The sequence below is a fragment of the Ambystoma mexicanum genome, chromosome 1p (assembly GCF_040938575.1).
Source record: "Ambystoma mexicanum isolate Mex_15411 chromosome 1p, UKY_AmexF1_1, whole genome shotgun sequence".
In the NCBI taxonomy this organism is placed as follows: Eukaryota; Metazoa; Chordata; class Amphibia; order Caudata; family Ambystomatidae; genus Ambystoma; species Ambystoma mexicanum.
This window is the reverse complement of record NC_090921.1, coordinates 430,078,977-430,098,104: the sequence shown is the minus strand read 5'-3', so window position 1 is coordinate 430,098,104 and position 19,128 is coordinate 430,078,977. Positions and strand designations below refer to the sequence as shown.

Sequence of the window (19,128 nt, the reverse complement as noted above, 5' to 3'; positions counted from 1 at the left end):
GTTCCCCTTAGGGGCCGAGGTACGGCGAGGATGCAATGGAGACTGCGCCGACCCGTGAAGAGGAATAGTACCCCCGGCGGTAATCAGGTAAGTCTATGGGGGTAGTTACTATTGGCTCTGTTTATTCCCTTGGCTCACCTTTGCTGTTCTTGTGTTCCCCTTAGGTGCCGGAGGGCAGCAGGAACGTGCAGAAGGATGCGGTGGATCGTGAGGATGCTGCGAAGGCCGGTGAGTTCAGAGCAGCGCTGCAGCAGGTGAGGCGGCGTGCGTAAAATAGTTCTTTCTTCCAGCTCGAAGGCGCAGTGGATCCGGAATTCAGGTAAGGATCGAAGGTTTTGCTCTTATTCTAACCTTTTCTCCTTCTGTTCCTCCCTTTTTCTAGGAGCTGCAGACTCGAGGTGGGCGTGGCAGAAGACTGGATGCAGGCATGCAGACACGGTGAGCGTTACGCTGCTGGATGCAGAATAATGCGAAGCGTGTGCTGCTCTTCGGGCGTGGTTTAAATAGCCTCCAAAGTAGTCCTAGGTAAGTATTCCTCCCCAGCCCGACCCGAGTAAAAAATAGTCCCTAGGTAAAATAGTCCCTTCCAAGCCTCATTTGGCTTGGAGCTCTGCAGCATGGTCTGCATCAGGTAAGCTTGCAGCATGGTCTGCATCAGGTAAATTCTACTCTAGGAGCCTGGCGCCTATGGTGCCAGGACTGACTCTCCATATGAGCCTGGCACCATAGGTGCCAGGACCACACCCAAACAGCCCCTAGCAGGGGTTTTTGGGCTTGCTCAAAATAACTTGATGCCTGCTTCCGGGGTTGCTGGACCTGGTCTGGTTCCCCGGGGGTAGGCATCATGACAGCGCCTGAATAAGGGAGAAAGCAACAGGTTACATATTGACATTATTTTATCGAACTGTGTTGGATAATACAAATCCTTACCTGAATATTACCGGTTGCCACGAGGAACTCTTCGCTAGGGGCAAGCTGCAACCTGCAAGGAATCGGACAAGAGTGAAGGTCAGACATTTGAACTCTTATGAACTACATACTTACTACATTCCTTCGAGCCAGTGAAGCAACTGGTTATGAACGGGCCCCTACGCTCAATGCAGGATGGAGAACTTATCTTTCCAAACCATCAGGTGAGACTATAAGAGGGGACATCAAAGGTGATCAGTGGGGAGAACAGTGGGGGAGGGTTAACGCTCAACTCCACGGGTGGTTAATTCCCTTTCTCCATTTGCAGAAGAATATTCCTATGGGCCAAGCAAACGAAGCTAGGTGGGGCAGTCCAGTCCGTCATCTCGGCACTATGCGTCACATTGGTGGAGACCGCAGCTGTCCAGTTCAGATCGATGCCCCTGTGGGAGCCAGGTGAGCGTAGCAGTAACTCAGTGGAAGTAACTAATAAATTCTGATTGGGAAGTGCATGACCTGGGAAAGTTGACATCTCAGCTTGACACTCCCTTGCTACAGGAATGCTTAAGTGATGTTAATGGTTCCCGCATAATGACAACATGCAGCGCAATGGGACCTCAGTAGACTTTCGTCTGGGGCTGAGCTGAGGACAATGGCAAGCTGCCCAACTGATCTCTACAGGGACCTTCTCTCCAGGAAGTGGGACACGCCTCCCTAATCAAAGGGCTGGACAGCTAATGCCTGGGTAGGGGAGATTAGAAAGGAGAACCTTGATGTTAAATCCTTATGTGTGTTTAAAAGTTAAAACTCTTTAACTGAGCAACCTAATGAGGCATACATCTGAAAATTGATAGATATTAACCTAATGTCAGGCTCTTGATTTTAAGAAATTGATTAAATCTGTACCATTTAAGGAACCAAAGTTATGAAAAAAGTCTCATTATAGCAGAACGATTAATGTTGCAACACCGGCATCATCTTGTGATGGTGCTGGTGTTTCCACGTCCGCCTGCAGGGAGGCGGTGTTAAACCTGCCAGGTCAGACCTGGCGGGAACGCCACCTCCCGCCTGCAGGACTCGAGATCTGATGGTCCAGAATTAACAGTGGCGGCGGGTTTACCGCCACTGTTATTTCCGGACCACCCGACCCGTAATGAGGCCCAATGTCTTTCATTCCTGAATACCTGCTGATTACTCACATTTGTGCATGATTGCTCATTTGTATTTAAACACGATTTTGCAGGGGGTATATTAACCTAAACGCTATCTGTTCACAATTCAAACTGTTCTTTTTCCTGTGTTTTCTACTCTGCATCATTATAAGTGAATTCAATCGCTTTGCTTATATTCTGAATTGTAATGTCTCCGGTAGGTGATTGGTGCCCCATATATATATATATATTAAATGTATGTGTGATTTGAATATTAAATAAATAAATACATATTTACCTTTACAAACTAGCCTGATTCCTGGTTCATTGTGACCTGGGGGGTATTTTGAGAAGGGTGTGATATGAGTGGTATGTCATTCAGAATATAGAACTTACAGACAAAAATAAATAAAGGTTCCATTGCGCACTACATGCTAGGCGAGACCTGAGTGTATGCCTGATTGAAATCCCTTACAGTTCTGCCTGTCTAAATTTGAGTCAGGCGTAGTTTTAACTGTTCTGAAAACCACGGCTCCTACGTGGTTGGATAAGCCTTGATTACATGATTTCTTGACCCGTGATTACATGATGCAACATGCACAGGAATGAACATTTCTGGTCAAGCGAAGGGGCCACCACTCGCTTGTGAAATGCTCACCCTCACTCCATACATGAGCATGCGTGTGGCATGCACAGAAACAAATCAGAAGCGACACATTGCACTTTGTAAAAGAAATCAAGCAGTCAAACATGTCCTCATGTGGTGCTGAATGCTACATCACTCAACCACCACAGGGCTATAATGGCAGTTGTTGAAATCACCCTATGTGGATGACAACTCCATGAAGTGCCATGTATCACAGAAGATGGTGGGCATGCAGGAGGGTGCGTGTGTTTCTAGGCCAGCCTACCCATGACCTGGACACACACCACCCTAATAGCTGAAATGAATGCTGTCAGCTACTAACCAATGCCATGAGAACAATTCCCTGAGGTGGTCCAAGGAACCATGAACTGGGGAATAGTGAATGTGGCATGTATGTGCTGCCTCTCCAAACAAAATATGTACGTGTAATTACTGGAGCAATGTTAGCCACATTTATTACACCCCAATCCCAGGTCAAATATAAAACCTGGAGTCATCACACCTGCATCCCATTGTCATGCCATGCATGCAATCCACCCATTACCAGAACACCAATATTTTATGCATAGCAGGATGTGGCCATGCATGCTCACAGTCAATTGACTCTGAGGGCATTCAGGCCCACCTAACACATTGCATTGCATATTCTGTGGATAACTGTTACTCCAGCAATGTTACATGAAGTAGTAGGAGATAGACATTGCAAAGCGATGGCCAAAAGAGAGACGTGCCATATGTAGGCATCTTTTGAAAAGTGGCCCAAGGGAATTGGCTGCTGATTTCCTGTTTTCACCCACAGAGGACCACGTGTACATTCCTGCAGAGTGAGAGTGAGAGGGAGATGATGAGGTTGAGCGGGTTACGACGGTGGGGAATTCATGGAAACTTGGGAGACCTGATTTGGGAGAAGAGAGAGAAGAGAGGAGGCATGTCTGCTCACCCACTAGCAACATCCTCATCCAGCCCTCAGCCAGCAAGAGAAAATGTCTACACAACAACCACAGTGACTAGGAGGCCTCAGATAAATCAACAGAAATCACAGCCAAGGGTGGAGATATCTTGGTGGTGGTAGAGGGCACCGCCCCTATCATTGAGCACTCTCTTCCCAAGGTATGTAGAGAGCGTTCAGCCCCTTCTCCCTTCTCCAGGAACACTGGAATTGATCCCATACCAGGAACAGGCATCGACTATCACCCTCCACTCACCTCCAGGATCTGTGGCTGCACTTTCTTATCTGACCACATTGTGAGAGTGACAGCCATGCAAGCTGCTCATGAACAGGATGAGGAGAATGCAAAACAACTGGTGGTTGCCTGTTCCTCATTGGGACTAATCCTGGCAGATGGTACCTTATCCCTGGAGATGATTCTGCAAGAGCTGAGGCATCCAACAGACTTAGGGCAGAATTCCTTGGGGAGGTGTGGGCATCTAGGCAAGAAGCCAGGATGGATGCCTTTCTAGGCAGGGAATAGGCTGGAACTGCTTATGTTCAGGCTAAGGATGATGCTGAACTGGCCCTGAAGCAGGCCATTTCTATGCAGCTTAAACTGGAGAAACAGAAGCCTATGCTTAGGCTACAAAGGTTGCTCTGTTGTCCCGGAAGCAGACAGAAGCAGCTGCTGCATGAGGCTAAGGATCATGCCAAACTGGCCGGTCACCAGGCCGCTGTAGCTGCTGCTGAGGCCTTTGGTCAGGCTAGGGAGTTTGCTAGGGGGTTTGCTCGACCAGACCAAGAGCAGGCTGCTCCTTCCTTAGCAGTTGCCTGTGCTCAGGCTTGGGATGATGCTCGCTTGGCATGAGACAGGCCTCCATGCATAGCCAGTATCCATATCATGCTGCCCATAGCACCTCTGCTGCTGTCAATCAATTGCCCCACAGCAATGCCACCTTCTACCGCCAATTGGTGGAGGCTTGCCCATGCCATGCCCCGACGAAGCTAGCTTTGATTGGGATGCTGACATGTCGGGAGCAATCAGTTGCCTAATGCAGGAGTATGTGGGGGGAGGGAAGGATTCATCCTCCACTTCTTCCAAATCCATGTCTTCCTTGGCTCCTACATCAGCACAGAAGCCACCTCTCCATCACAGGCAACCCATCCGCCTCCACCCTCAGCATACTAGACACCCACAGACACCAACAAAACAAGTGCTGGCACCAAAACAGCAACAACCCACTCTACTCACCCATCTTCCCTCCCTTTCATCCCTGCCAGGAATGCCTATGTATTTTTTTCTTCTTATGACAACATCAAGGTTTGGGACACCATTGGAACCTCATTTTATTTCGACAAACCAAGACCTTGGCCTGAATGGACATGGCCCTTGACTCTAATTTTCGTGGACGTAGCCTGGACATTTATATTTTTTTGGATTATGCAATGTACATTGGTATCTTTCATTTTACCTTGCCTCTAACCCCAATGCGGCAGCAGCGTCCTTCCCCACACTTTCCTCTGCAATAAAACCCTTTGTTGTTCATTTGTAATTGTCATTTCTTTCATGGAATTCACGACACCATTTCTGTTTCTCTTTGTCACCAATGGTATTTGATGATGGACTTAGTGGGGTCTACATGCTTATCCATCCATTGTTCCCATCCCAGCCCAACATGTCCCAAGCAAGAATAGCTTAAACCATTCTAGCCCACCTCAAGCTACATTCCACTGATCCACATGCTGTGCACGACTCAGAATGTGAATGTGTGTGCTATGAGCACAGTGGAGGGCAGTTGGGTCACAGCAGGGCGGGTGTGTGCTACCTAACGGTCATGCCTGGGTTTGCTGTAATCCTTCCATGATGCATGACAGGTTGATTTGAGCCAGGATCCTAGGTATTAGGCTGATGGGCTGTCTGTGGAGAGGCCTAAGGGGGCAGGCTGATGTGATGCCTGCAGGGGGCGATGAGGGCAGGCTAGTGAGCTGCCTGCTGAGGGCCCTGGTGGGCAGGCTGGTGTGCTGCCTGCAAAGGGCCCTGGTGGGCTGTCTGAACGGATGCCTTCAGAGGGCGCTGGTGGGCAGGCTGGTGTGCTTGCTCTAATGGGCCTTGGTGGGCAGGCTGAAGGGATGTCTGCTGAGGGCCCTGATGGGCAAGCTGAAGGGATGCCTGCTGAGGGCCCTTGTAGCTAGGCTGAAGGGAAGCCTGCAGAGGGTCCTGGTGGCCAGGCTGGTGTGCTGCCTGCAAAGGACCCCGATGGGTAGGCTGATGGGCAGTCTGCAGTCAGGCCTAGGGTGGCTGATGGATTGCCATGGGTTTACCATTTGGTTTTACACCGTGTCTGCATTTAAAATTAGTCTGCATGCATCTTTGATTACACTAGTGCATTCCTCTTAGTTATAAGAGGAATGCACCTGCCCCTGCTTTAATTCAATCTAATGACAGGCCAGCAGGTGAGGAACGTGGCCCTCAGCAAAGGCCCACACGAAAGGCTCGTGTCTCAGCCTGTCCATCCATCTGAGGCCTGCATCTATGGCGAGGAGGTCGCCTGCAGTCCCCCTCCCTTCCAACATCCACCACTTCCACTGGCCCCTACCATAGGCCCTCTGCAGAGGTAAGCCCTTCCCATGGGTTTCTACGCACAATGTGTTTCAATTGCATGTGCGCGCTCTGCATCACAGACATTTCTAATTCCTGTTATACCAAGGCCTGACTGTCTTTCACCTTTGGAAAACCTGCACACTCAGTGCCATTATCTTCATTTACTTTCTTTGCGTTCAATGATGGCCACCCTCTTCCTCGGCACCGGAGTGCCTCAGTGGGCTGGGCAGGTTGCCATGGCGCTGAAACCCCAACAAAGCTGCTGATGGCTGCACCTGCTTTAATTCGATCCAATGGTAAGCCGGCAGGCGGGGAAAACTGGCCTTCAGCAAAGGCCCACACGAAAGGCCCCTGTCTCAGCCTGTCATGGCGGAGCACAGCACGAACTGCTTTCATAGACGCCTTCAAACCGAAGGTCTAAAATTCCATGCACTGGGTAAGCTGCCAGCAAGAAGTATATTCTTTCACCCCGCCCTGTTCCTTACGCCACCTCTCAATGCCTGTACTCACATTACATGCACCTCTAAATCTCACCCCCCTACACTACTGAACTTTACCACCTCATATCGCTTACCGCCAGGGTACTCAGATGGAGCAACCCTCGCCCACAGCCTAATGAATGCTCTACTTAACCGAACTTAGCTGCATTCACCATCATGCCTAAGTAATAATGTATTCAGATGTTCTTCATCCATATGCTGCCACTTGCTTTTTTGTGCTAAGAATGGTTTACCAAAATATTAAATCTGACGGATGAAGCCCTCTGTAACATGAGGCGAGGCTGCACCAGAACATGTAACATTACCTATTTTTACCTCTATGCTAACGGTTTCAGCCCCCCGTAACATGAGATAAGTTGTTGAATTCTTTGAAGGAACTTGGGGTTGGTCACCCTAGGTTACCTGGGGGCAACCAGATGTGTACTCCCTGCTCACTGTGCTTAGAGAGGCTCATCTTCACCTCACTGATGATGCCCAACAAGGCTGAAACACGTGTATGGGGTTGCTGTTGGTACTCTTGTTCAGAGATAAATTGCCATAGCCTTTCGGTGCTGGACTGCCCATGTGGGCGGGACAAAGACTGATATGCAAATGGATATTTCCCATCAGTGAAAGGTACAGTGAGCCGAAAGCAGATGGCTGCGAACTCTCAATGTGGTTAACAACCACTGAACAGGTTATCATGCCTTGTTCTTCTGAGAGAGGGGCGCCTGCTACCTTTGTTAAATTCTTTGAAGGAACTTGGGGTTGGTCACCTTTGGTTACCTGGGGGCAACCAGACGTGGACTCCCTGCTCACTGTGCTTAGAGAGGCTCAGCTTCACCTCACTGATGATGCCCAACAAGGCTGAAACACGTGTATGGGGTTTATGTTGGTACTCTTGTTCAGAGAGGAATTGCCATAGCATTTTGGTGCTGGACTGCCCATGTGGGTGGGACAAAGACCGATATGCAAATGGCTATTTCCCATCTATGAAAGCTACAGTGAGCAAAAAGCAGATGGCTGCAAACTCTCAATTTGGTTAACAACCACTGAACAGGTTATCATGCCTTGTTCTTCCAAGCGAGGGGAGCCTGCTACCTTTGTTGAATTCTTTGAAGGAACTTGGGGTTGGTCACCCTAGGTTACCTGGGGGCAACCAGACGTGGACTCCCTGCTCACTGTGCTTAGAGAGGCTCAGCTTCACCTCACTGATGATGCCCAACAAGGCTGAAACATGTGTATGGGGTTGCTGTTGGTACTCTTATTCAGAGAGGAATTGCCATAGCATTTCGGAGCTGGACTGCCCATGTGGGCGGGACAAAGACTGATATGCAAATGGATATTTCCCATCTGTGAAAGTTACAGTGAGGCTGCCCCAGTATATGTAACATTACCTATTTTTACTGGTATGCTAACGGTTGCAGTCCCCCGTAACCTGAGGTGAGTCTGCGCCAGTATATGTAACATTACCTTTTTTGACTTGTATGCTACAGTTGCAGCCCCACGTAACAGGAGGCGAGCCAGCGCCAGTAAATGTAACAATACCTATTTTAATTGTATGCTAACCGATGCAGCCCCCATAATAGGATGCAAAACTGCACCAGTATATGTAACCAACCTTTCCTACTCCTGACCGCTACATAGCTTCTAACTTGAGACGTAGTCTGCTAGCATGTGTACACTTCCGGAATGAAACTATACTTTGCAACCCTCATAAGTAATGTATGCAAAATGTGTAAGAAACCAATGTAAACAACCTATTTTAGGAAAAGCGCCCAGATGCCTCGGGGTTAGGTGCGCTATATGAATGTCAAAATAAATAAATAAGGTATGTGCATGTATTTGGGGCATTTACACCAGAGATGTGAAAGAATAAATATAAAGTTAATGGTCACTGAGAACCGAGCTATGTCACAGTTGTCCCCTCACGGAGATGCATGTCACATATCCGGATTTCTCCCAGTGGAGTTATGATATGCCCTGCATGGTCCCACTAACATGAGAGCTTTATCATAGTTGTGTGGAAGTTGCTTCCAGGAAGAGGAGCGATATGGTTAATGGAACCAGCGTTTCGTTTCAAGGGGGCAGATATAGGCTCTAGGGGTTCCCAGAGGAAGCAGGTAAATCTTTGTTTCTTCTTGGAGTGGGTTTGGCGGGGAGATAATGGATATATTCTAACTCCTCTCAGGAAGGTGGTGACCAAAATATCCCATATCTCATCCTAGGTGCCTACACATTATTGGCCAGTAGATGAACTGGGTTTCCCCAGGGAAGCAAAGATTGTTTACAGTTCCTCTGGGGCGAGTATCTTGGGGTTAAGTCGAAACAAAGGTGAGATGTGCCCTACTTGGCCCCAGGGGAGCGGTATACAATGTGCATGGCAAACTGGCATGACAATACTGAGATGACTTACTTGAAGGCACTATTGGGTAGTGAACCAATCATAGGTTGGCCTATGTGCCCTTACCCTCTGTTATGAGTAATTTGTGGCAATAACACTATCTGACATTATCCTTGCGATTCACTGCTGTGCCATCTCATTGCCACCATTGAACATGATTAAGCAATTACATATCAGTGAACTGAGAAAAGGCCAACTCAACAGAGCCTGGAGGGGATGCAAATGTGAGGAGGACTGGGGGCCATGGAAAGGATAAGCCCTGTCACTGAGCTCACCATGCTGTTTTCTATTGCAGTTCAGCCAAAGACATGTTACCGTATTGCGATTTATGGTTTTGTCAAGACACCTGAATCTTGGAACACTAATGGAGAAGGAAACATTTGGAGAACACTTGGATCCATGTATTATTACAAACGTAAGGATACCTCAGAAAGATATTTGTGAAAATAAAAATTCAGACTGTGAACATAAGAGGTCCTTAAAAGTAATATCCAACCATCATGTGTAGGTCTTCCGAATCAGTCCATATGAAAACCGTACTTGCCACATGCAACTTTGCATTGTTTTCTCTTCCTATATATAAAAAAGAGGTCTGTGACAAAGACTCCCATGATCCTACACCATTGACTTTGCTGGTTAAGCCCTATGGGATCTGCAGTTCTAAACATCTAGTGAGCTAAAGGTTGCTGACCCCTAGCCTAGCACAAGCATTGCACTCCTGACATGAATAGGCACAAGACGACTGTACAACTGTCGTGTGTGCTTTCTTTATGTATATGGTTCTGTTGAATGCCCCTTTCATACCAAGTTCTTGACTTAAAAGTAATCACATTTAGAACTTCGTCCTCAAAAGGAATGCAATGCAGACATTCATTAGTGGGTTATGCTCTCTTTAAACTAGGCAGGTGTGTGCTTTTTCCCAGTTATGCGACTTACCTCTGACTTTGTGCATTGAATTTTATGACATTTCACAGTTTCACAAAGCTCTGTTAACACTCTCTTTTCTACATATTCAAGTCCTTCTAAATGTGCATTATTCATTGTGAGGCGTTCCCATGAGTCTTGTAGACATGTATAGGCCTCAGGGCTTCCCTTGATGTGTTCATGACACTGCCATGAGCTGTGCTGAACTTTCTCAGGTAGTGTCTCCTTGGGAAACCTTCCACTTTCCTTATGCGCCACACCATGTCTTATCAACCTCGCTGCATAAGTGTCACCAGAGTAATAGATGTCCTCCCTTCCGTCTGTGCATTGTCACCATTACATAATTTGTCAGACACACGAAGTGAGTATAGTTGTGCAACACTGGTCTGCTTCTTGTTAGCCTCTTCAGCATCTTCTGTGTTTCCTATTCTGATCTTTTGGCTTTTTGCCCTACTTCTGTTCAGACAATACTGTCATAGTGCTTTGGCTGGAGAGGATCATTGCTTGGGTAAACGTCCCCCTAATTTGATTACCTTCAGTCCACATATAGACACAGTAGAACTGGCTGAAGCTAAAATCTGTTAGTGCCAAGGGTCATCCCTTTGTGGGTTGCACACAGGATTGGGTTGCCAAAATCTGTCCAGAATACCTGGGTATCTTTCTGCCCACAATTCAACATGTTTAGACTGTCAGGTTCCATCGCAGAGATCAATATAGTGTCCAACTGATCTACATAGGACTTCACTAAACAATCCTTGCCGCAATTTCCTCAAACATATATGATATGATATGGCATTTATAACGAGCCTATACACAAGTGTTTCAAGGTGCAGTGAGGCAAGGGAGGGGAACAGAGGGAAGACAGAGACAACGATCTTACTAGGCCAGGTGACATTGAGATCACGCAAGTGCAGGGGAGGGGGGAAAGTGAAAGAGCAGAGGGGGAAAGGGAGTGGGCAGTGCAGTACATAGGAACATCAGTAATAAATAAATAGAATAATAAACAATAGGTAAAAAATGAGGTCAGCTTGTGGCAAGTGCAGAGGTAAGTGCAAACATCAAGTGTCAAGAGCTGGTGCTGATGGGGGCTGTATACAGAAACAGCCCCCAAATGCAGGGGTTGCCCGGGAGGCAGCACAGGTGTGCAGCTGGTGGGGGAGGGACCTGGGCCCGAGATGAGAGGGTAGCCAGCTAACCAGTGCAGTATAAGAAGTTCAGCAGGGGAGAGCGGAGAGAAAGCAGAAGCAAAGAGGTGTTTTCGGAACCGAAGATCGTTCTCCTCAAGTTTTAGGGAGGCTGTTCCAGAGGGAGACCACAGCCGAAGAAAGAGATCTACCACCAACTCGTTGATAGGAGAAGCGACTGACCCCGAGGGAGTTGGAGGCAGATGAGTGAAGAGCTCGAGAGTGTAGATATTTAGGAAGAGAGTTTTGAAGGTATTGAGGCCCCAGGCCCCAGAAGGCCTTGTGGACAATGCAGAGGGATTTGAACTTAATCCTTGCAGCCACTGGGAGCCAGTGCAGAGATTTCAGTCCTGGAGAGATACCATCCCTGGGCTTGAGGCCAAGGACAAGTCTCACAGTTCTGTTCTGGATGAGTTGCAGAGGACGGAGATTAGAAGCAGGCAGATTTAGAAAGAGGCTGTTGCAGTAGTCCAGCCTAGAGAGAACAAGAGCTCTGGAGACAGTGAGCTTGTGGGAGAAGGAGAGGAAAGGAAGAATACCTCTGAGGAGGTGCAGCTGTTACTGTGACTTCTTAGAGACGTCAGAGATGTGAGGAGAGAAGGAGAGTGTGGAGTCGAAGATGACCCCACGGTTATTAGCCTCACAGGTGGGAGAAGGAAGAAGTCCAAGGGAGACAGGACAGAGAACGATAGGAAAGGAGGGAGTAGGTTTGCCAATGAGGAGAATCTCAGTCTTACTGGCATTAAGGCAGAGATAATTGGCGGCACACCATACCTGGATAGCGGACAGACAGTCATGGATGAGAGAAGGAGAGGTGGCGGAAGGGAGCCTAAAAATGAGCTGAGTGGTGTCTGCATAGCACTGAACGTTGGGGCAGAGAGAAGCAATGCAGTGGGCAAGATGTGCCAGGTATTGGTTGAACAGCCAAGGAGAGGATTAGACCCCTGGTGGACACCACAGATAGAGACAGAGAAGAGGAAGGCCCCATTTGGACCTGGGAGGGTTGGATCGGCGAGGAAAGAGGTCAGCCAAGGCAGGTCCTGATTGGTGATACCCAGGTTATCACAGAGGCAGTTGAGCAGGATGGCATGGTTGAGCGTGTCAAAGGCAGAAGAGAGATCAAGTAAGATGAGGACACAGGGGGTATTGGAGTCAAGGTTAGAGAGCAGGTCTTCGTGGATGTTCACGAGAGCAGTTTCCGTGCTTCTGGCAGCTCTGAAGCCAGACTGATGGTCATGGAGACAACCAACTAATTCAGTGTGAAGATTAAGCTGGGAGACAGCAAGCTTTTCCAGGAGTTTGCCAAGGAAAGGAGTGATGGAGATTGTGCTGTAGTTAGCAGGGCAGGAGGGGTCGGGTGAGGGTTTCTTAAGAAGAGGGTGCACAAGAGAGTGCTTGAGGGGAAAAGGAAGATGCCAGTCGTGAAGTAGTGGTTGCAGAAGTCAGCCAAAGCAGGAGACAGGATGTCAATGTCATCCTTGATGGTTTTAGAGGAACTGGGGTGAACCTGTTTTGACAAGACTTTCATAGATCGGACTTGTCTAGAAATCTCATCTGGGGAGAACAGGGAAAAGGCAGAGAAGGAGGGAGGAGGGGTGGCCACAGAAGGGCCAGAGGAAGAGCGGGGAGTAGAAGGAGGAGGAGTGGAAGATAGAGAGGACAGGATGTCCTGAGTTTAAGAAATGAAATGAGAAGCCAGGGTCGTGCAGAGGGCGTGGGAGGGGACAGGAGAGGTAGAGACTGCATTAGGATTGGCCAGCTCCTTGCATAGTTCGGCCGAGTTATTGGATGCCGCAGACACAGGCTTGGATGAGGGCTCTCTTCTTGGTGCAGACAGAGAGCCAATATTGCCGTGGGAGAAGGCGGCAGGCCAGTTTGTCAGAGGATGTACAGGAAACACACCATTTCCTCTCAGCAACCCTGCACTTGTGTTTAATGGTGATGAGGTCATACCAAGACTTTGACTTGGCTTTGGGCTTCAAGCGGATCCTCATGACAGGGGCAAGAACATCAAGAGTGTCAGATATAACAGAGTGGAGCATAGAAAGGGCTGTGTCAGGGTGTGAGTCAGCCGAAGGGGGATGTATGGGAGGTGCAAAAGTGGCGGCTAAAGCCTCAACTGACACACGCTTCATGTGTTGGATAACCGAGAAGGTAGGTGGCAGTGCTGGAGTTGGCTTGGCCTGAGGGGTGAAGAGAGTGAGCTGGGAGGAAAGGAGAAAGTGATCACTCCAGGAGAGAGGAGTGGTGAGAGGGATAGAAAGCGGAACGTCTGTAGAGATCAGGACATCCAAGAGTGTGCCCTGCAGAAAGAGTCGGGCCAGAGGGGAGGATAGAGAGTGAGAGAGAGTTGCAGAGGTTGTGAAAGAGTGCAGAGGAAGGACTGGAAGCATCCAGGAGGATGTTAAAGTCTCCAGGAAGGAGTAGTAAAGTGGTCGAGACCAGGAGGGAAGAGGAGAGGTCCGCCCAATCAGAGGGAAGGAGGAGATCTGACCAGGTGGCTGATAGATGGTAGCCACAGTAAGGGAATGGCTAGGAGAGGGAGAGAGCCTGCAGATGAGGCATTCAAAAGAGGAGTAGACCTGCGTAGGAATGACAATGGCAGGAATCCACTCTGGGAACATCAGGACTACACCCCCTCCGGAATGATTGGACCTGGGAGAGGAGAGTATCTTGTAGCCGTCATGGAGGAGAGGGTCAAAGCTCATGACAGAGTTGGCTGTGACCCATGTCTCGGTGAGACTGAGGACATCGAGGTCAAGTTCTTTAAGGAGGTGGCAGATGTCAGAGGAGTGTTTGACAGCTGAGCAAGAGTTTAGGGTGGCAATATGGAGAATGTTGCCATCCTTGAAAGACTTCCAGGGAGGGGTACAAATCAGAGGAAAGCCCTGCGGAGGTGTAGAAGAAGCCCAAGGGGGGGGCAGCAAAGGAAGGTGGATATGGCATGGCAGCCAAAGAGTAGACAGCACAGGGATACAAGGAACCCATGGAGGGAAGAGAGGGGACAACAGGAGAGGAGGAGGTTGGCCGAAGGGCCTTGGACCAAGAAGTTACCATTCAGGTAAACATTAATGATGACTTTAGAGTAGTGGAAGGGAGCCAGGAGGGCCTCCCACTGGGTGCCACCAATTAATGGGAGAAGAGAAAGGAGAGAGCACAGAGACCATATGAAGAGTCCATAGGTCTGGCAAGGGAACGACAAAGAAGATGTTGGAGAGGGTTTGCCTGGAGGAAGCATTGGTATAGGTGTCAGCTATAGGGAGGCCTGGGTTGGGGACCAGTATGTCCTTTTTAAATGTCTTCCTACCAGATATAGTGAGGAGAGTAGGATAGTCAATAGAGAAGCAGATAGAAAAGATAGGAGAGACAGAGAGCACCATAGAGTAGGTAGGGAGGGGAGAGGGAAGGAGGGAGCGACGACGGGTAGGGTCGGGGAGAACACTAGGGAAGGACACAGGGAGGGGCGCAAGCAGACGAGACAGGGAGGTATGAGATAATAGTGGACAATTGAACAAGACAACATGAGCTCAGACAATAGTAGAACAGTTTGCTAGATGAACTACGTGAACAGTTTGATAAGAAGACAAAACCAGAGACAGCACTACTTTCACAATGCAATTTAAATACCAGAGAAAAACACACCTAGGCCTGAGAGTCCTGTATAGTGGGAGAAAGGCCTAGGTTTCACAATGAAATTTAAATACTTTCACAATGCAATTTAAATACCGGAGAAAAACACACCTAGGTCTGAGAGTCCTGTATAGTTGGAGAAAGGCCTAGGTTTCACAATGCAATTTAAATATGGCCAGCAACCGTAGTGTTATCTCAGAGTGGCACAGGCTAAAATTACACTATTATTCTAGTGTAGGTAAGGTTGCTATGTGTCAGGGTCGTCAGGGTAGAGAAATGGCTCAATTCCTCACCCGGGCCACTCCTATCTTACTAGTTACTGCTGGTTAATGGCTGGCCACTTGATTTCCCTGCTGACACCAGCACACACTATCAGGAGCCGCCTCTGTAGGAGCCGCCCTTTGCCTAGGGACCCTTAGCCGCAGGGGCTTCACGGGCAGCTGGCTGCGATGGGTAGGTTAAAGTACCTATGTAGCCTATCAGGGGAGGTGGGAGGGTTGGGAGGCTGGAGGAGGGAAGGGAGGTGGAAGGAGAAGAACCGAAGGGGTAGATGGAAAAGCAACGCAGCACGCGGGGCCTGGGGAGCTCAAATACAAGTTAAGCACCGAAATACAAGGCCCAGGAGGGTCTACAAGCCCCCAAAACTCACCTGGGACCGCCTGGGTGAAAGGAGGCACGTACCACAATGCCGATGACTACATCAGGCAATAGGAACAGCATCAGCCAATCTCGGGTGGAGGGCAGGCTGTGAGGCGGGAGGAGGGAGGGGACATGGAAGGAGAAGAACGGAAGGGGTCAGGGGAAAAGCACCAGAGCACACTGGGCCTGGGGGGGCTCAAATACAAATTAGGCACCAAAAATCAAGGGCCAGAAGGGTCTACAAGCCACAACAACTCACCTGTGACCGCCTGGGCGAAGAAATGAAATGTTGGTCTCAGCTTCACTATGAAAGTAGCTTCTATCTAGTCCTTCCTGTCTAGCTGTGAAAGAGACTACTGCATATTAAGAATGTGGCTACACCCTCTGCATTCAAATCGGCAAATGAAAGCATATGTCCCCATGGGGCTTTTCTTTATTAAGGGCTATTTTCTCCAGACACAACTTGCATGGTTCCTGCACAGAGCTCATGACTTTCATTCATTTTAAGAAGGACAGCATGCGTGGAGAAGAGCCTTCCTGGTGATTTCTCAGCCACATGTGTTGGTAGAAAGCACACATCAACTGCTCTTCCGACACCGCCTAAGACATAGGACTGTCTTGGAGAGTGAGTTTAGACAAGACAAAGATGCTGCTTGTTATGTCACTAACTTCATCTCGAAGAGGCCACCATCGGGGCAAATGGAATGCACACAACTCAATGAATCCTTCTCAACTCGCACATCGTGAGGATGCACACATTCAGTACTGACTAGTTTAGGAGAGTGTTCATACCAGCTGTATTTACTTTCCAAAGTCATAAGCCCATCTAGAAAGCAACAATAATTCCGTCTTACCTTAACAAAAGTTTACGTCACACAAATGTCAACGGGATTCCAACAAAACAAAGCCATGGGGCCCATCAGTTGAAATGTTCGTTATCTTCATCATAACAATATGAAATAGAAGAGTTGTGGTTCTGAATATGGAAAGCATTTATGAGTTTAACTTTTGTTAGTTCTTATGTAGAAACCGGGCTGCAGAAAGATACAATCCATTCCACGGAAACCGCCCTGTTCTCTGTTTCCAACTCCATTCTGTCCGCTCGCCACTCTCAGCATTCTTCTATTCTTATCCCACTGGACCTTTCAGCTGCTATCGATACGGTTGATCACTCTACTCTCCTGTCTACTTTACACTCAGTGCACTTTTCGCAGAGCTCAAGTTCTAATAATAAAAGTGGGGGGAGTCTTGCGTACATTGGGAAGTGACGTCATGAGACCTCAACCTGAAATAAGCACATTTCATTCAGGCTTGTCTTTCACGATTGAAAAAGAACACACACAACAAAAACGCATTTGCCAAGGGAACAGATTTTCATATTACTTTGCTGCTTAACTATAAAATGCACGCACCTTTAAAATCTGAGAACCAGTACCCAAACATGGTTCAATAGGTTAGAGTTGAAAGAATGGCGGTCCCCTGCGCAACCGGCAAGAGTTAGTGGGTGGGTGTAATAGTACCTGCGTCCTGGCCCATGGTTTGTCGGGGAACCAAAACTCCAATGTTCCCAGTGGGTTAATTGCTGGCTGATATGACAAACAGTGCTTTGTAAAGGCGTGGGCGGTAGTTTGTTAACCAAAGTTATAGCCTTAGATTTCTTGAGTTGCTGGATATTTAGAAATAATGGAGAAGGGACTCCTGCCTCATTTTCATCAATAAGGGTTTAACGTGGTAAGACACATAGATCACAGGTCTAGCAGAGTGTGCTAGTTGAAGGTACCCTTATTGATGAAAATGAGTCAGGAGTCCCTTCTCCATTATTTCTAAATATCCAACAACTCAAGCAATCTAAGAACATGTCAATATGAGACCTATAGCAGATCTACAACCAGTGATTGCCATGGTCTCCCAGTTAAATTTTTCGTTTCAGAGGTACGAGGTAAGGGTTCAATTCCCAGGCAGGGTTCGAAACCGGGCCACAGCAATGCAGTCTGTTGATATTTATTTTTCACATTTCTTAAACATACAGGGGTGATGGTATCCGCCCTCTCAAAAAGTGGGCGCAATAGACACGCGTAGTCTGTCGACCTGAACCCTGCTTTTCAGGTAGTGTTCTTCAATTGTTTAAGTCCCATCTGGCTCATTCCTTTTCTGTACTCATGGTGTGGTGGTATAAAGTCAACTTCTTCCTTCCGACACAGTGTTTCCCAAGGCTCAGACTTTGGCCCTCTCCTCGTTCTCTCATTACACTTCTTTCTTCTATCATCTCTTCCTTCAGAATTTCTTCCCATTTCTTCACGGTTGATTCTCTGTTCTTTGTCCTTTCTTGTCCTTTTCTGATACCCTTCATACTATCTCTGACTGTCTTCTTGCCATCCAATCCTGGACAAACATACACTTTTTACATCTTAAGGCCTTGAAAACTGAAATCCTGTTCTTTTCTTCTTCTACTATACCGACTACTGTCCCTCTTCCTTCCATTCTTTTCACACCTGCTTCTCTCCCTTTCTCAACACCTGCTCGAAATGTAGATGTACACTTTGATTCTTCTCTTTGTTTCTCTTTGCACATCCCTAACATTGCCCGTTCCTGCCGTTTCCAACTCTACAACATCTGTAAATCCAGCAGTTTTCTCACTTTTCATGCTACTAAATGTCTCATTACTAAGTTCTTTTTTTTCATGCCTTTGCTATTTTTCGTTTCTCCTTGCTGGTCTTCGTGCACCTCATCTTGCCCCCCTTCCTTCTGTCTTTAATTTTGCCATTGATGTTTTCTGTGGAATTTGTATTCGTGCTTCGATTACTCCTTCCCTCGTCTCCCTCGCTGGCTATCCTTTGAATCTCGTCTACTGTTGGCTTTCTTTGCAGTACTTTCAAATGCCTTCATGGGCTCGATCCATCCTTTCTTTGCTCTCTCATTTCTTTACATGCCCCTCCCTTTCTCTTCAGTTGCACTCCCTAGGCCACCCTGTGCCCAATCTTCGCTCTTTCTCTCTCTTAGCCCTGAAACTTTGCAACTCTTTACCACTCCATATTCGGTCGATACTTACGTATTCTCTGTTTCGCTCACATCTCAAAAATCACTTGCTTTCTAATAGACCCTAACTTTTCTTGCTTTTTCTATGTCAGCAATGCATTAATATTGCATACATTTTGTACGGTTTTCCTTTGATCGCACTTTGGAGAAAGCGCCTTATGATTTAATAAATGCGAATGGATTGCACCCTCTCTATCCGGTTGTGGACCAGTCACTAATCATGGTATAAATAACTGGTCGGTAACATTTACATGACCGCCCATTGTATCTAGAAAAATAACTGTGTACAATGCATTCAGTCCAGTAGAGAAAGTATTACAAGTGCTTCTCTTTTGTTCACTATCGGCTCTGGTGAAAACAAGACATACTTTTTGTTAGAATTGGTCTGTGCTACAAATAAAGATCTTATATCACGCTTTCCACCAGCTTCCAACGAAGACATACCACAGGACGTCGCTGTGACAGACATCGACGTACATTCAGCCACCATAAGATGGGGGGAATTCCTCTTCAACGAATGCCGGGGTGTTTTGCATGAATACATCGTAACCATCTACCTTACTCAGTGGAATGATACATCAAAGGGTAATGTC

The 19,128-nt window shown here is 47.7% G+C and overlaps 1 protein-coding gene across 1 annotated transcript in view; it reads left to right on the top strand.

Annotated features, from left to right (window-relative positions):
* IL12RB1 (interleukin 12 receptor subunit beta 1) overlaps nt 1-19,128 on the top strand; it is a 448,922-nt gene that overhangs the window by 321,402 nt on the left and 108,392 nt on the right. The window contains exons 12-13 of the mRNA XM_069649246.1: nt 9,418-9,537; nt 18,962-19,120. Coding sequence (XP_069505347.1) covers nt 9,418-9,537; nt 18,962-19,120 — 279 coding nt within the window. The remainder of the gene's footprint in view (nt 1-9,417; nt 9,538-18,961; nt 19,121-19,128) is intronic.